Source organism: Somniosus microcephalus, chromosome 17 (genome assembly GCF_052327205.1).
Source record: "Somniosus microcephalus isolate GS21.2 chromosome 17, FLI_Smic_1.0, whole genome shotgun sequence".
Taxonomy (NCBI): domain Eukaryota; kingdom Metazoa; phylum Chordata; class Chondrichthyes; order Squaliformes; family Somniosidae; genus Somniosus; species Somniosus microcephalus.
Window position 1 is genome coordinate 2,038,916 of NC_141003.1, and position 14,018 is coordinate 2,052,933.

The 14,018-nt window shown below is 44.8% G+C and overlaps 1 protein-coding gene across 2 annotated transcripts in view; it reads right to left on the reverse strand.

The window, feature by feature from the left end:
* Window positions 1–14,018, reverse strand: part of LOC147105443 (NACHT, LRR and PYD domains-containing protein 3-like) — a 73,780-nt gene that overhangs the window by 16,080 nt on the left and 43,682 nt on the right. The window contains exon 1 of one of the 2 annotated variants that reach the window (XM_086009809.1): window positions 667–2,143. In XM_086009809.1, coding sequence (XP_085865935.1) covers window positions 667–2,072 — 1,406 coding nt within the window. In that variant the 5' untranslated portion in view covers window positions 2,073–2,143. Of the gene's footprint in view, window positions 1–662; window positions 2,405–14,018 lie in introns of those variants that run through there. The other variant, XM_086009810.1, reaches the window with a different exon arrangement.

Sequence of the window (14,018 nt, forward strand, 5' to 3'; positions counted from 1 at the left end):
CCTGGTTTACTCAGGAGCCGCCCGCTGTGTGCGAGGCCCCACCGCTGGCCGGTGTGTGTCTGTACTCCGGTTAGATTGGAGCCTTTTCACCGGCAGGTTTAAGATCCTGAATATCAATCTTTACTCAATGTTCAGGACTGTGAATAATTGTAAACATTTACAGCTGAAAGAATTCCCAAATCTCCAATATTCCCAATCCAGGAAACTACCCCCTCGACAGGACACAACCTGCACGGTATTGGAGTAAATATCGAACTGTTAGTGATTTAAACTTGGGTTTCTCTCCTGTTTCCAGTTGAAATGGTAGATGTGGAAAACATTTTAAATTAATTTTATCTTTACTGTCGGAATATATTTTATGTTTACATTCCGCTGTCCAGCCTTATTAAATATGATTTATTGTAATTAAATTATCAGACTCTCTGTGACCTGTATCCGCTGATCCGATAAAGACTGTAAAATCCCTACTTGTTCACAAGGATCCATTTTAGATTCTCCAGTCCTTAGGGAATTACTGACCGATCCTCTTATTATTGGTCATATTTGTGTTGAATCTGCTTCTCCCTGGTTTAACTGAACTGTTTGTTTCCCTACATTACGGAGCAACAACACAATCCGTGACTGTTCTACAATTCACCCAACAGTTAGAGACAAATAAACAGTTACCTCAACACCCGGCATTTGTGCAGTACGGGTCCCAGCCGCTGGAGTCCTTCACACTGAATGTAGCAGCTCTCTAGATCGAGGTCCTTTATTGAATCACAGAGTCCAATGACGTGAGACAGGACCGCACAGTCAATCGGGGTCAATGTCAATCCACGAAATGTAAGTGTTTCCACTGATCCCACTGTGGTCTGAGCCAGTGCTTTATTCTGAGACTCAAACAGGTAGTGGAATGTGTTCAGGAGGTTCCTTTCACCAGTTTCATTCTCTGTGTCTTCAATCTGTCCTTCAACCTTCTCCTTCACCCAGTCAATCACTCGGCAGGTGGTTTGATGAAGAAATGGACCCAGAAACTCCTCCAGGGGCCGAGCTGCCTGTGGGGAGGAGAGACCAGCAACAAAACGGAGAAATATCTCAAATCGCCCATCTTTCTTGCTGTGGGCTTCTCTGAGGAGTTTCAGGGTGTCCTCGGGATCAGGGCTCAGGAATTGTGCGAGTGCGGCTACAAACTCTTGGATGGTGAGGTGCGGGAATGTGTACACCACGCTCTGGACAGATTCATCTCTCTCCAGAAGTTCCATCATGAACCCAGATAGGAACTGGGAAGGTTGTAGATTGTACTGGATCAAATCTCCATTTCCAAACACAATCTTCTTCTCGGAGACTCCTGTGAAGGCCATCTCACCAAGCTTCAGTAACATATCACGGGGGCTTGCAATCTCTCGGCCATGGTTTTTCAGAATGTTGTAAATATAGTAGGAATATAGTTGGGTGATGGTCTTGGGAACTTGCTGCCGATTCCTGTCTCTTTGTGTAAAGAAGGGACCCAGTGACAGACCGAGGATCAAGCAGTAGGAAGGGTTGTAGCACATTGTGTACAGGATCTCGTTCTCCTCCACGTGTTTGAAAACAGCTGCTGCCACCGTCTGATCTTCAAAAAACTTGTTGAAATATTCCTTCCGTTCTTCACCAACAAATCCCAGGATTTCAGCCCAGATACTGATCTCAGCCTTTTCCAATAAATGTAATGCAGTGGGGCGGCTGGTCACTAGCACTGAACATCTTGGGAGCAGCTTGTGCTGTATTAAACTGTACACAATGTCAGATACTTTACATCGGCATTCGGGATCCGTGCACATGTGCTGAGGTTCAGTATTTCTCCGATTGTCAGCAAAATCGATCCTGTCCTTGAATTCATCCAAACCATCGAATATAAACAGCAATCCCTCTGGGTTCTTCCAGAGCTCCCTAAGAATATTCCCAAAGTAAGGATACTGATCCAGTATCAGATTCCTCAGGTTTATTCTACAATTAATAGCGTTCAAATCCCGGAATTTAAAACTGAAAACAAATTGAAAGTGTGGGTATATTTTCCCAGTGGCCCAGTCATGAACAATCTTTTGTACCATTGTTGTTTTTCCAATCCCCGGGACTCCACTCACTGCTCCTGAACTCCCAGATTTCGATTTTCTCTGAGAAAAACTGCTGTGGAACAATTGATCAGCTCGGATTTTTTCCAGCACTCCCCGGAGATGTTCCTCTCTCCACTTTTCATGGTCTTGGCCTCTTGCCAGCAGTTCATGTTCTACAAGTGTCCGATCTCGAACAGTAGAAATGACCGTTAGTTCAGCGTATCGATCAACCAGCTGGAAAATCTTAACCTTCCCCCTTATTAGGATAGTGTTCACTCTCAGTGTTTCAGTTTGTACCCGGAGTGTTTCCTTGTGTTTCTGTTGAAGATCTTCAATTAGAACAGGCAGAAAGTGGTCTCAATGTTAGTTGTATTGACATAAAGACAACTTCTCAATAACATTTCATTATTCAGTAAAATGTTGCAAGATTTAATTCACAGCTTCAATAGAGGTGCGTGTTGAAAGCGAACAGTGGCCGAGAAAAGTTTCAAATCCTCACTTGATTCTAATATTCACTGAACATGCAGGTTTCAATGATATGACTTTTACCTCTGATGTTTAATACTTTCCGGCCTGCCCTTCACTATTGACATCTGCTCACGGCTGGAGAAGAACTTGGAGTGGGAGGGGGAGGATCCAGTTGTCGTGGTCCACGTAGGACCCAAAGACAGAGGTATAACTAGGAAAGAGGTTCAGCTGAGGGTGTTTGAGGAGCTAGGATCCAAATTAAAAATCAGAAGCTCAAAGGTAATAATTTCTGGATTGGTACCTGAGCCCCGCACAAATTGGCACAGGGCCAAACAGAATAGAGGTTTAACTGTGTGGCTCAACGAGTGGTGTGGGAGGAAGGGCTTTCAATTTATGGGGCACTGGCACCAGTACTGGGGAAAGAGGGAGCTGTTCCTTTGGGACAGGCTCCACGGGGCTGGGACCAGTGCCCTGACGAACCGAATAACTGGGGCAGTAGACAGGGCTTTAAACTAATGAATGGCTGGGGGGTGGGAGGGTTCAGGAAAGAGTAAATTTAAAAGCAGTGAGAGAAATGTCAAGGCTCGAGAGCAGAGTAGAGTTTTGGGTAAAAATAAGCAGAGAGCGTCAGGATGGGACAGAGAGACTAACAAAGGTAATAAGGCATCAGTGACTGAGGTGACATCAGGGAAAATAGAAATAAGATAAAGCTAAAGGCCCTATATCTGAATGGGTGAAGCATTCGCAACAAAATAGATGAATTAATACTGCAGACAGAAATTAACAGGTTTGATCTAATAGCCATAACGGAGACATGGTTGCAAAGTGGCCAAGGTTGGGAACTAAATATTTCAGGATACTTAACTTTTAGAAGAGTTAAGCAAAATGGAAAAGGAGGCGGGGTAGCCCTGATAATAAAGAATGGGATAAAGACAGTAGAGAGAAAGGATCTTAGCTCCGAAAATCAAGAAATAGAATCAGTTTGGGTGGAGCTAAGAAACAGCAAGGGGCTGAAAACATTGGTGGGAGATGTTTATAGACCCCCAAACAGTAGTTGTAATGTAGGGCAGAGTATAAATCAGGAAATTAGCGGCGAATGTAACAAGGGTAATACAATAATCATGGGGGACTTTAATCTACATATAGACTGGGCAAACCAAATTTACAGTAATACTGTGGAGGACAAATTCATGGAATGTATACAAGTTAGGTTTGTAGATCAGTATGTTGAGGAACCAACTAGGGAACAGGCTAGTTTAGATCTAGTATTGTGCAAGAAGAAAGGATTAATTAATAACCTTGTAGTAAAGGGGCCTTTAGGGAAGAGTGACCATGATATGATAGAATTTTACATTGTGTTTAAAAGTGATTTATTAAATCTGAAACTAGGGTCTTAAATCTAAACAAAGCAAACTATGTAGTTATGAGGGACGAGGTGGCTAAGATAGATTGGGAAACTACATTAAAAGCTATGATGGTAGACAAACAATGGCGAGCATTTAAAGAATTAATACATAATTTACAGCAAATTCCTTTAAGGCACATAAACTCCACAGGAAAAGTGTTCCTACCGTGGCTAACAAGAGACATTAAAGATAGTATTAGATCAAAGGAAGATGCTTATATTGTTGCCAAAAAGAGTAGGCCTGAGGTTTGTGAGTATTTTAGAATTCAGCAAAAGAGGACCAGAAACTGATAATGAAAGGGAAAATAGAACGAGAGGAGACATAAAAACAGACTGCAAAATCTGCTATAGTTATGTAAAAAGGAAAAGATTAGTGAAAGTAAATGTGGGTCCCTTACAGGCTGAGACAGGGGAAATTATAACAGGGAATAAGGAAATGGCAGGTAAATTAAATAAATACACCGTGTCTGTCTTCACGGAAGAACAATGCAAAAAAATTCCTGGAAATAGTGGAGAGCCAAGGGTCCAGCGAGAATGAGGAACTGAAAGAAATTAGTATTAGTAAAAAGTACTGGAGAAATTAATGGGACTGAAAGCCAACAAATCCCTTGGACCTGATGGCCTACATCATAGGGTTTTGAAAGAGTTGGCTATAGAGAGAGTGGATGCATTGGATGACATTTTCCAAAATTCCCTTGATTCTAGAACGGTCCCCACGGATTGGAAGGTAGCAAATGTAATCGCATTATTTAAGAAAGGAGGGAGAGAGAAAAAAAAATGGGGAACTACAGGCCGGTTAGCCTGACATCAGTCGTAGGGAAGATGATAGAATCTATTATTAAGGAAGAGATAACAGGGCACTTAGAAAATAATACAGGAAACTTTCGATTAACCGGCCACTAAATAACCGGAATGCTCTATCCACTGGCAAAATTCAGGAGTCGGTTCAGATAACTTTTTTTTACTTTTAGTTATTTTTTTTACTCATTTGTGGCTAGCTGAAGCTGTTGCTAAGCTACAGAGACGCTTGCAAGCCATGTCGATTGTTTTGAAAAGCAACAGGGTTTGTTGCTTTAGACGGAGCGCTGAGCTCCGTATCTTTTAAATATAGCGCTCGGTTCTCCGGCATTGTTGATCGACCGGCACCAGCTCGGTCCCGCCTGTGCCGGATACCAGAAACTTTCCTGTAATAGGATTGGGCAGATTCAACATGGATTTATGAAAGGGAAATCGTGTTTGACGAATCTGTTAGAGATTTTTGAGGTTGTAACTAGCAGAATAGATAAGGGGGAACCAGTAGATGTGGTGCATTTGGATTTTCAGAAGGCATTCAGTAAGGTACCACACAAGAGGTTGTTAAACAAAATTAGGGCTCATGGGATTGGGGGTAATATACTAGCATGGATTGAGGATTGGTTAACGGACAGAAAACAGAGAGTAGGAATAAACGGGTCATTTTTGGGTTGGCAGGCTGTAACTAGTGGGGTACCGCAAGGATCAGTGCTTGGGCCTCAGCTATTCACAATCTACATCAATGATTTGGATGAGGGGACCAAATGTTATATATCTAAGTGCGCTGATGATTCAATGCTGGGTGGGAATGTAAGTTGTGAGGAGGTTGCAAGAAGGCTTCAAGGGGATATAGATAGGCTAAGTGTGTGGGCAAGAACATGGGACATGGAATATTACGTGGAGAAATGTGAATTTGTCTACTTTGGTAGGAAAAATAGAAAAGCAGAATTTTTTTTAAATGGTGAGAGATTGGGAAATGTTGGTGTTCAGAGGGACCTGGGTGTCCTTGTACACAAATCACTGAAAGTTAACATGCAGGTACAGCAAGAAATTAGGAAAGCAAATGGTATGTTGGCCTTTATTACAAGAGGATTTGAGTACAAGAGTAAAGACGTCTTACTGCGATTATATAGGGCCCTGGTGAGACCACACCTGGAGTATTGTGTACAGTTTTGGTCTCCTTACCAAAGGAAAGATATACTTGCCATAGAGGGAGTGCAACGAAGGCTCACCAGCCTGGTTCCTGGGATGGGGGGACTGTTCTATGAGGAGAGATTGAGTAGACTAGGCCTATATTCTCCAGAGTTTAGAAGAGTGAGAGGTGATCTCATTGAAACATACAAAATTCTTACAGGGCTTGAGAGGGTAGATGCTGGGAGACTGTTGCCCCTGGCTGGAGAGTCTAGAACCAGAGGTCACTGTCTCAGAATATGAGGCGACCATTTAGGACTGAGATGAGGAGACATTTGTTCACTCAGAGGGTGGTGAATCTTTGGAATTCTCTACCCCAGGGGGCTGTGGAGGCTCAGTCATTGGGTATATTCAAGACAGAGATTGATAGATTTTTGGATATTAAGGGAATCAAGGAATATGGGGATAATGCAGGAAAGTGGAGATGAGGTAGAAGAACAACCATGATCTCACTGAATGGCGGAGCAGGCTCGAGGGGCCAAATGGCCTCCTCCTGCTCCTATTTCTTATTTCTTATGTTCATTACAAATCCACACATGATCCTGGTTATAAGACAGTAGACTTCTAGTGGATCAATCATTCACACAGTCAGTGGTGCTTACAATCTTCAGAAATGGGAAATAGGACATTGGATATCTGTGGAAGAGGGACAGACTGTGAATGGTCAGAAGCCCACTATTATTTTATTAGACCGTGGGCACGTTATCTATGATAATGTGTACATTGAATCACAGAAGAATCACAGAAACCCCACAGTGCAGATAGAGGCCATTTCGGCCCATCGAGCCTGCACCGACACATATCCCACCCGATCCCCGTAACCCCTACACCAACACATATCCCACCTTATCCCTGTAACCCCACGTATTTAATCCCCCTAACACTAAGGGTCAATTTATCATAGCCAATCAACCTAACCTGCACATCTTTGGACTGTGGGAGGAAACCGGAGCACCTGGAGTAAACCCACGCAAACACGGGGAGAATGTGCAAACTCCACACAGGGTGATGGACAGGCTGGGAAGAGAAGTAAGTTCCAATCGGCAGACTATTTGATCCTTAACTGAGATTCCAACCCCATATCCTCTCCATCACCAAGACCGCCTACTTCCACCTCCATAATATTGGCCGTCTTCGCCCTTGCCTCAGCTCATCTGCTGCTGAAACCCACACCAATATCTTCATTACCTCCAGAGTGAACAACTCCAACCCTCTCTTGCTCAGCCTCTCTATTCCAAAGTGCTCTTGGTCAGCCTCCCACCTTGCACCCTCCGGAAACTTGAGGTCATTCAAAACTCTGCTGCCCTGAACCTAACTTGCCCCAAGTCCCGTTCACCCCTCACCCCATTCCTCGCTGACCTACATCAGCTCCGCATCCGGCAATGCCTCGTTTTAAAAATAATCATTTTTGCATTCCGATCCCTCCATAACCTCACCCTCCCAATCCCTGTAGCTTCCTCGAGCCCTACAACCCGAGATCTCTGCACTCTTCCAATTCTGGCCTCTTGCGCGTTCCAAATTTTCATCATTCCATCATTGCCAGCCTTTTTTCAGATTCCTCGGCCCTAAGCTCTGGAATTCCCTCTTTAATCCTCTCCCATCCTTAACAGAAATTCACTGTCCTTATATCAGGACTCGTACATGTTATCTGTGGTATTGTGTGCACTGAGCGAGACAAGCTGTGAAAGGACAGGAGGTCATTTGCTGTTGCTTCAGGACTCTGGTTATCTGGTGTATTAACTCCACCTCCAGTCACCTGATCACTGGTGAAGGTTACTGTCATTCTGAAGGTACAGAGGGGAATGAGAAAGATGTCACCAAATTGTGTGGGGAGGATAGTCAATACTGAGAAGTTACAGGAGGCCATTAATAAACTTGCAGAATGGGCATATAATTAGCAGATGAAGTTCAACACAGAAAAATGTGAGGTATTACATTTTGGCAGGAAGAATGGGGAGGTCGCCTATCACTTGGAGGGTGCGAGTCCAGGTGGGGTTGAGGGGGTTAGTTGTGCTTTGTTTGGGCAAGAGACTTCGGAATTGAAACGTTTTAATGGAATTCATGACATTACTGCAGGAAACAGGCTCACATTTACAAATTAATTAGTAACCGAGAAAATTGAATGTCAGAAGTAGGAAGGGAAACCAAGTTAGCTTTTTTACCCAAAGGGTAATAGAGCGGGGAACAGTTATCAGGGAAGGACACTAAAGGGGCAGTGTTAGTGGAGTACGGAGACAAGTAAATGCGATTCTCTGGATACACTGAGAGGAGGGCTAGTTGGGTTCACCTCTATAATAGAGAAACGCTCATTTGGGGCAAATGGCCATTTGCTGTCCCTAATCATTACATCGGATATACGGCACAGAAACAGGCCATTCGGCCCAACCAGTCCATGCCGGCGTTTATGCTCCACTCGAGCCTCCTCCCGTCTTTCCTCGTCTAAATCTATCAGCATAACCCTCGATTCCCTTCTCCCTCGTATGCTTGTCCAGCCTCCCCTTAAATGCATCGATACTATTCGCTTCAACCACTCCCTGTGGTAGCGAGTTCCACATTCTCACCACTCTCTGGGTAAAGAAGTTTTTCTGAATTCCCTGTTGGATTTCTTGGTGACGATCTTATATTGAGGCCTCCAGTTATGCTCTTCCCCACAAGTGGAAACATTCTCTCTGTATCCACTCTATCAAAATGTTTCATCATTTTAAAGAGATATACAGTACTAGGTCACCCCTTAGCCTTCTTTTTATCAAGAGAAAAGAGACCCAGCCTGTTCATCCTTTCCTGATATGTAAACGCCCGCATTTCTGGTATCATCCTTGTAAATCTTCTCATAGAGTCAGAGAGTTTTACAGCACAGAAAGAGGCCCTTCAGCCCATCGTGTCCGCACCGGCCATCAAGCCCTGTCTATTCAATCCCATTTTCCAGCATTTGGTCCATAGCCTTGTACGCTATGGCGTTTCAAGTGCTCATCCAAATGCTTGTTGAATGTTGTGAGGGTTCCTGCCTCTACCACCCTTTCAGGCAGTGAGTTCCAGATTCCAACCACCCTCTGGGTGAAAAAGTTCTTCCTCAAATCCCCTCTAAACCTCCTGCCCCTTACCTCTCTGCACCTTCTCCAGTGCCTCTGTATCCTGTTTATAATATGGTGACCAGAATTGTAAGTGTGGTCTAACCAAGGTTCGATACAGGTTTAGCATAACTTCCCTACTTTTCAATTCGATCCCTCTTGAAATAAACCCTAGTGCTTGGTTTGCTTTTTTTATGGCCTTGCTAACCTGTGTCACAACTTAGTGATTTGTGTATTTGTACTCCGAGATCCCTTTGTTCCTCTTCCCCACTCAGACTCGCACCCTCCAAGTGATAAGTGACCTCCCTATTCTTCCTACCAAAATGTAATACCTCACATTTATCTGTGTTGAACTTCATCTGCCCATTCTGCAAGTTTATTAATGGCCTCCTGTAACTTGTTGCAGTCCTTCTCAGTATTGACTATCCTCCCCACACAATTTGGTGACATCTGCAAATTTAGAAATTGTGTTTTTGATTCCTAAGTCTAAATCGTTAATGTAAATTGTGAACAGCAGTGGTCCCAGCACTGATCCTTGTGGAACACCAATACCCACCTTCTGCCCCTGTGAATAGCTCCCCTTTACTCCTACTCTCTGCTTTCTGGTCCCAGCACTGATCCTTGTGGAACACCAATACCCACCTTCTGCCACTGTGAATAGCTCCCCTTTACTCCTACTCTCTGCTTTCTGTCCTGAAGCCAGCCAGCAATCCATTCTGCTACTTGTCCCCTGACTCCGCATTCCCTGGCCTTGTTCATCAGTCTATTATGGGGTTCCTTATCGAAGGCCTTTTGAAATCATATCCTGTTATATTGAGTTTCAGAAATTGTGAACCCAGAATTTGCGGTCGGAATCGCCAAGATTCCTCCTTTGAGCTGACTGCAACTTCGGGATTTTGGCACATGAGCAGGTGCATGCGAAAATCCTGAAGTTGCGGTCTTGTCACTGACAGCTCCGAAACTAGCTGCACTGTGCGCCCTCACCACCTACCCCCACAGAGCCGGGAATCAGTGTAAATACCAGATCAGGGAAACTGAAGAGAACTTCAGCTCTTCCACAGTATGTACACTGTCCAATTCCTCACAAAACGTTAGATAGAAAGGAATTGCTGAAACTGGGGAATTAAAGCGTTATTACTAGTAAACAACTGTTAAGGGTCTGGAAACTAATTTTACTTTTGCGCAGTGTGAAATTTCTCCATTTTAATAGAAATATTTGTTTGAAGATTTTCAAAAGAAATATTTTAATGTTTGCTTATCTTTATATCAGGTTTGGTTTTCCCCCTTGTGAGAGCCCCAAGCTTTGTTTTGCTCTCTAACATTTTTAAATGTTATAATTTTAAGGGCTTGTTGACTTCCTTGTTCACTGTGAGAATTCTGACTTTAGATTGGCTGCTTAGACAGACTGTTGAGGTCACAGCAGTTCACAAAAGGGAATCCCCATTAACTTCTCACAGACAGCAAACAAGGAAGTGAACAAGCCGTTAAAATTGTAATAATTAAAAATGTTAGCGAGAGCAAAACAAAGCTTGGGGCTCTCAAGGGGGAAAACCAAACCTGATATAAAGATGGGCAAATATTAAAATATTTATTTTGAAAATAACTGGACCAGCCACATAAATTCTGTGGCAACAAGAGCAGGCCAGAGGCTGGGTATTCTGTGGCGAGTGTCTCACCTCCAGACTCCCCAAAGCCTTTCCACCATCTACAAGGCACAAGTCAGGAGTGCGATGGAATACTCTCCGCTTGCCTGGATGAGTGCAGCTCCAACAACACTCAAGAAGCTCGACACCATCCAGGACAAAGCAGCCCGCTTGATTGGCACCCCATCCACCACCTTAAACATTCACTCCCTCCACCACCGGCGCACCGTGGCTGCAGTGTGGACCATCTACAAGATGCACTGTAGCAACTCGCCAAGGCTTCTTCGGCAGCACCTCCCAAACCCGCGACCTCTTCCACCTAGAAGGACAAGGGCAGCAGGCGCATGGGAACACCACCACCTCCAAGTTCCCCTTCAAGTCACACACCATCCTGACTTGGAAGTATATTGCCGATCCTTCATCGTCGCTGGATCAAATTCCTGGAACTCCCTCCCAAACAGCACCGTGGGAGCACCTTCACCAAACGGACTGCAGCGGTTCAAGAAGGCGGTTCACCACCATCTTCTCAAGGGCAACTCGGGATGGGCAATAAATGCAGGCCTTGCCAGCAGCGCCCTGATCCCATAAACTAATTTTAAAAAATTTTGATCTGAATTAAAGTTCGGAAAACCCAACGTTCTCGACAGTGATCCCGAGAATCTTGTGTGACAAGAACTTTGGGGCCGGCCTCCTCCTGAGGACCCCACCATCACAGAAGCCAGTCTTCAGCCTATTCAATTCACTCCAGATATCAAGAAAGCGCACTGGATACAGCAAAGGCTATGGGCCCTGACAACATCCTGGCTGTCGTGCAGAAGACCTGTGCCCCAGAACTACCCACCCCATCAGTCTACTCTCAATCATCAGCAAAGTGATGGAAGGTCTCATCGACAGTGCTATCAACAGCACTTACTCACCAATAACCTGCTCACCAATGCCCAGTTTGGGTTCTATCAAGACCACTCAGCTCCCGACCTCATTGCAGCCTTGGTCCAAACATGGACAAAGGAGCTGGATTCCAGAGGTGAGGCGAGAGTGACGGCCCTTGACATCAAGGCAGCATTTGACCGAGTGTGGCATCAAGGAGCCCTAGTAAAACTGAAGTCAATGCGAAACGGAGGGAATATTCTCCACTAGCTGTTCCGCTTTTCGGATCTGGAGTCAATATGGAGCATCCGCGAGGCTGAGATCTACGTGGATAGCATGTTTAACGAGGCGGTCACACCGCAGGTAAAGAGTGTACACGCAGACAGGGAATGGGTGACCGCCAGACAGAGTAAAAGAACTAGGAAGGTATTGCAGGAGTCCCCTGGGTCCATCTCACTCTCCAGCAGATTTTCCGTTTTGGATACTGCTGGGGAGATGGTTTCTCAGGGGAATGCAGCAAGAGCCCAGTCCGTGGCACTAGGAGTGGCTCAGCTGCACAGGAGGGGAGGAAAAAGAGTGGGAGAGCAATAGTGATAGGGGATTCTATCGTAAGGGGAACAGATAGACATTTCTGTGGCCGCAGACGTGACTCCAGGATGGTATGTTGCCTCCCTGGTGCTAGGGTCAAGGATGTCACTAAGCGGCTGCAGAACATTCTAAAGGGGGAGGGTGAACAGCCAGAGGTCGTGGTCCATATCGGTACCAACGACATAAGTAGAAAGAGGGACGAGGTCCTGCAAGCAGTATATAGGGAGCTAGGAAATAAATTAAAAAGCAGGACCTCAAAATGTACAATTCTGAGGATTACTCCCAGTGCCACGTGCTAGCAAGAGCAGAAACAGGAAAATAGACCAGATGAATGCGTGGCTGGAGAGATGGTGTAGGAGGGAGGGATTTAAATTCCTGAGTCTTTGGGACCGATTCTGGGGAAGGTGGGACCCGTACAATCTGGACGGATTACACCTCGGCAGAACCGGGACCAACATCCTCGCAGGGGGTTTGCTAGTGCTGTTGGGAAGGATTTAAAGTAGTTTGTCAGGGGGCTGGGAACCTAAGTGTGGGCCCAGAATGGGGAGAAACAAAGCTGGAAGTGCAAGTTAGAAAAGTAGTCAGCAAAACTAGTAGGGAGCAGAAACAAAGGCCAACAGTAAAGAGGGTCAAAGTGCAGAAAAATATTAAACAGGCAAAGTTGAAGGCACTTTATCTAAATGCACGTAGCATTCGCAACAAGGTGGATGAATTAATGGCACTAATAGAAGTAAATGGGTATGATGTAATTGCCATTACAGAGACATGGTTGCAGGGTAACCAAAGCTGGGAACTGAATGTTCCAGGGTACTCAACATTTAGGAAGGACAGACAAAAAGGAAAAGGAGGTGGTGTAGCGCTGTTAATAAGGGATGAGATCGGTACGGTGGAGATTAAAGATCTTGGCTCGGCAGATCGTGATGTAGAACTGGAATCAGTTTGGGTGGAGCTAAGAAACAGCAAAGGGCGGAAAACATTGGTGGGAGTTGTGTGTAGGCTACCAAACAGTAGTGGTAATGTAGGGCACAGTATCAATCAAGAGATTAGAAGTGCATGTAACAAGGGCAATACAGTAATCATGGGGGACTTTAATCTACATATTGACTGGGCAAATCAAATTACCACTAATGGTGTGGAGGACGAATTCTTGGAATGCATGCGAGATGGTTTCCTGGATCAGTATGTGGAGGAACCAACCAGGGAACAGGCTATTCTGGATCTGGTACTGTGTAATGAGAATGGGCTTATCAATAATCTTGTGGTAAAGGGGCCTTCAGGGACAAGTGACCATAATATGGGTAGAACTTAAAAACAAAAAGGGGGCAAGCACTTTGCTGGGAGTGTACTATAGGCCATCAAACAGTCAGGGGGAGATAGAGGAACAGATATGTAGGAGTGTAGAAATAATAGGGTACTAATAGCAGGGGATTTCAACTTCCCCAATATTAACTGGGCTAGTCAGAGTGTGAAAGGCTTAAGAGGGTGCGGAATTCTTAAAGTGCATCCAGGAGAGCTTTTTGAGCCAGCATGTAGAAAGTCCTACAAGAGAGGGTGCGTTACTGGACCTAATTCTAGGGAATGTAACTGGGCAAGTGGTAGAAGTGTTAGTAGGAGAGCATTTTGGTGACAGTGACCATAATTTGGTGAGATTTAAGGTAGTCATGGAAAAGGACAAAGATGGACCGGAAATAAAGGTTCTAAACTGGGGGAAGGCCGATTTTAATATGATAAGGCAGGATCTGGCCAAAGTGGACTGGGATCAGGTACTTGTAGGAAAATCCACATCAGAGCAGTGGGAGTCTTTCAGAAAGGAAATAGGGAGAGTACAATGGCAACATGTTCCCGTAAAGGTCAAGGGTGGGACCAACAAGCCCAGGGAATCCTGGATGTCAAGGGACATACAAGAATGGATTAGGAAAAA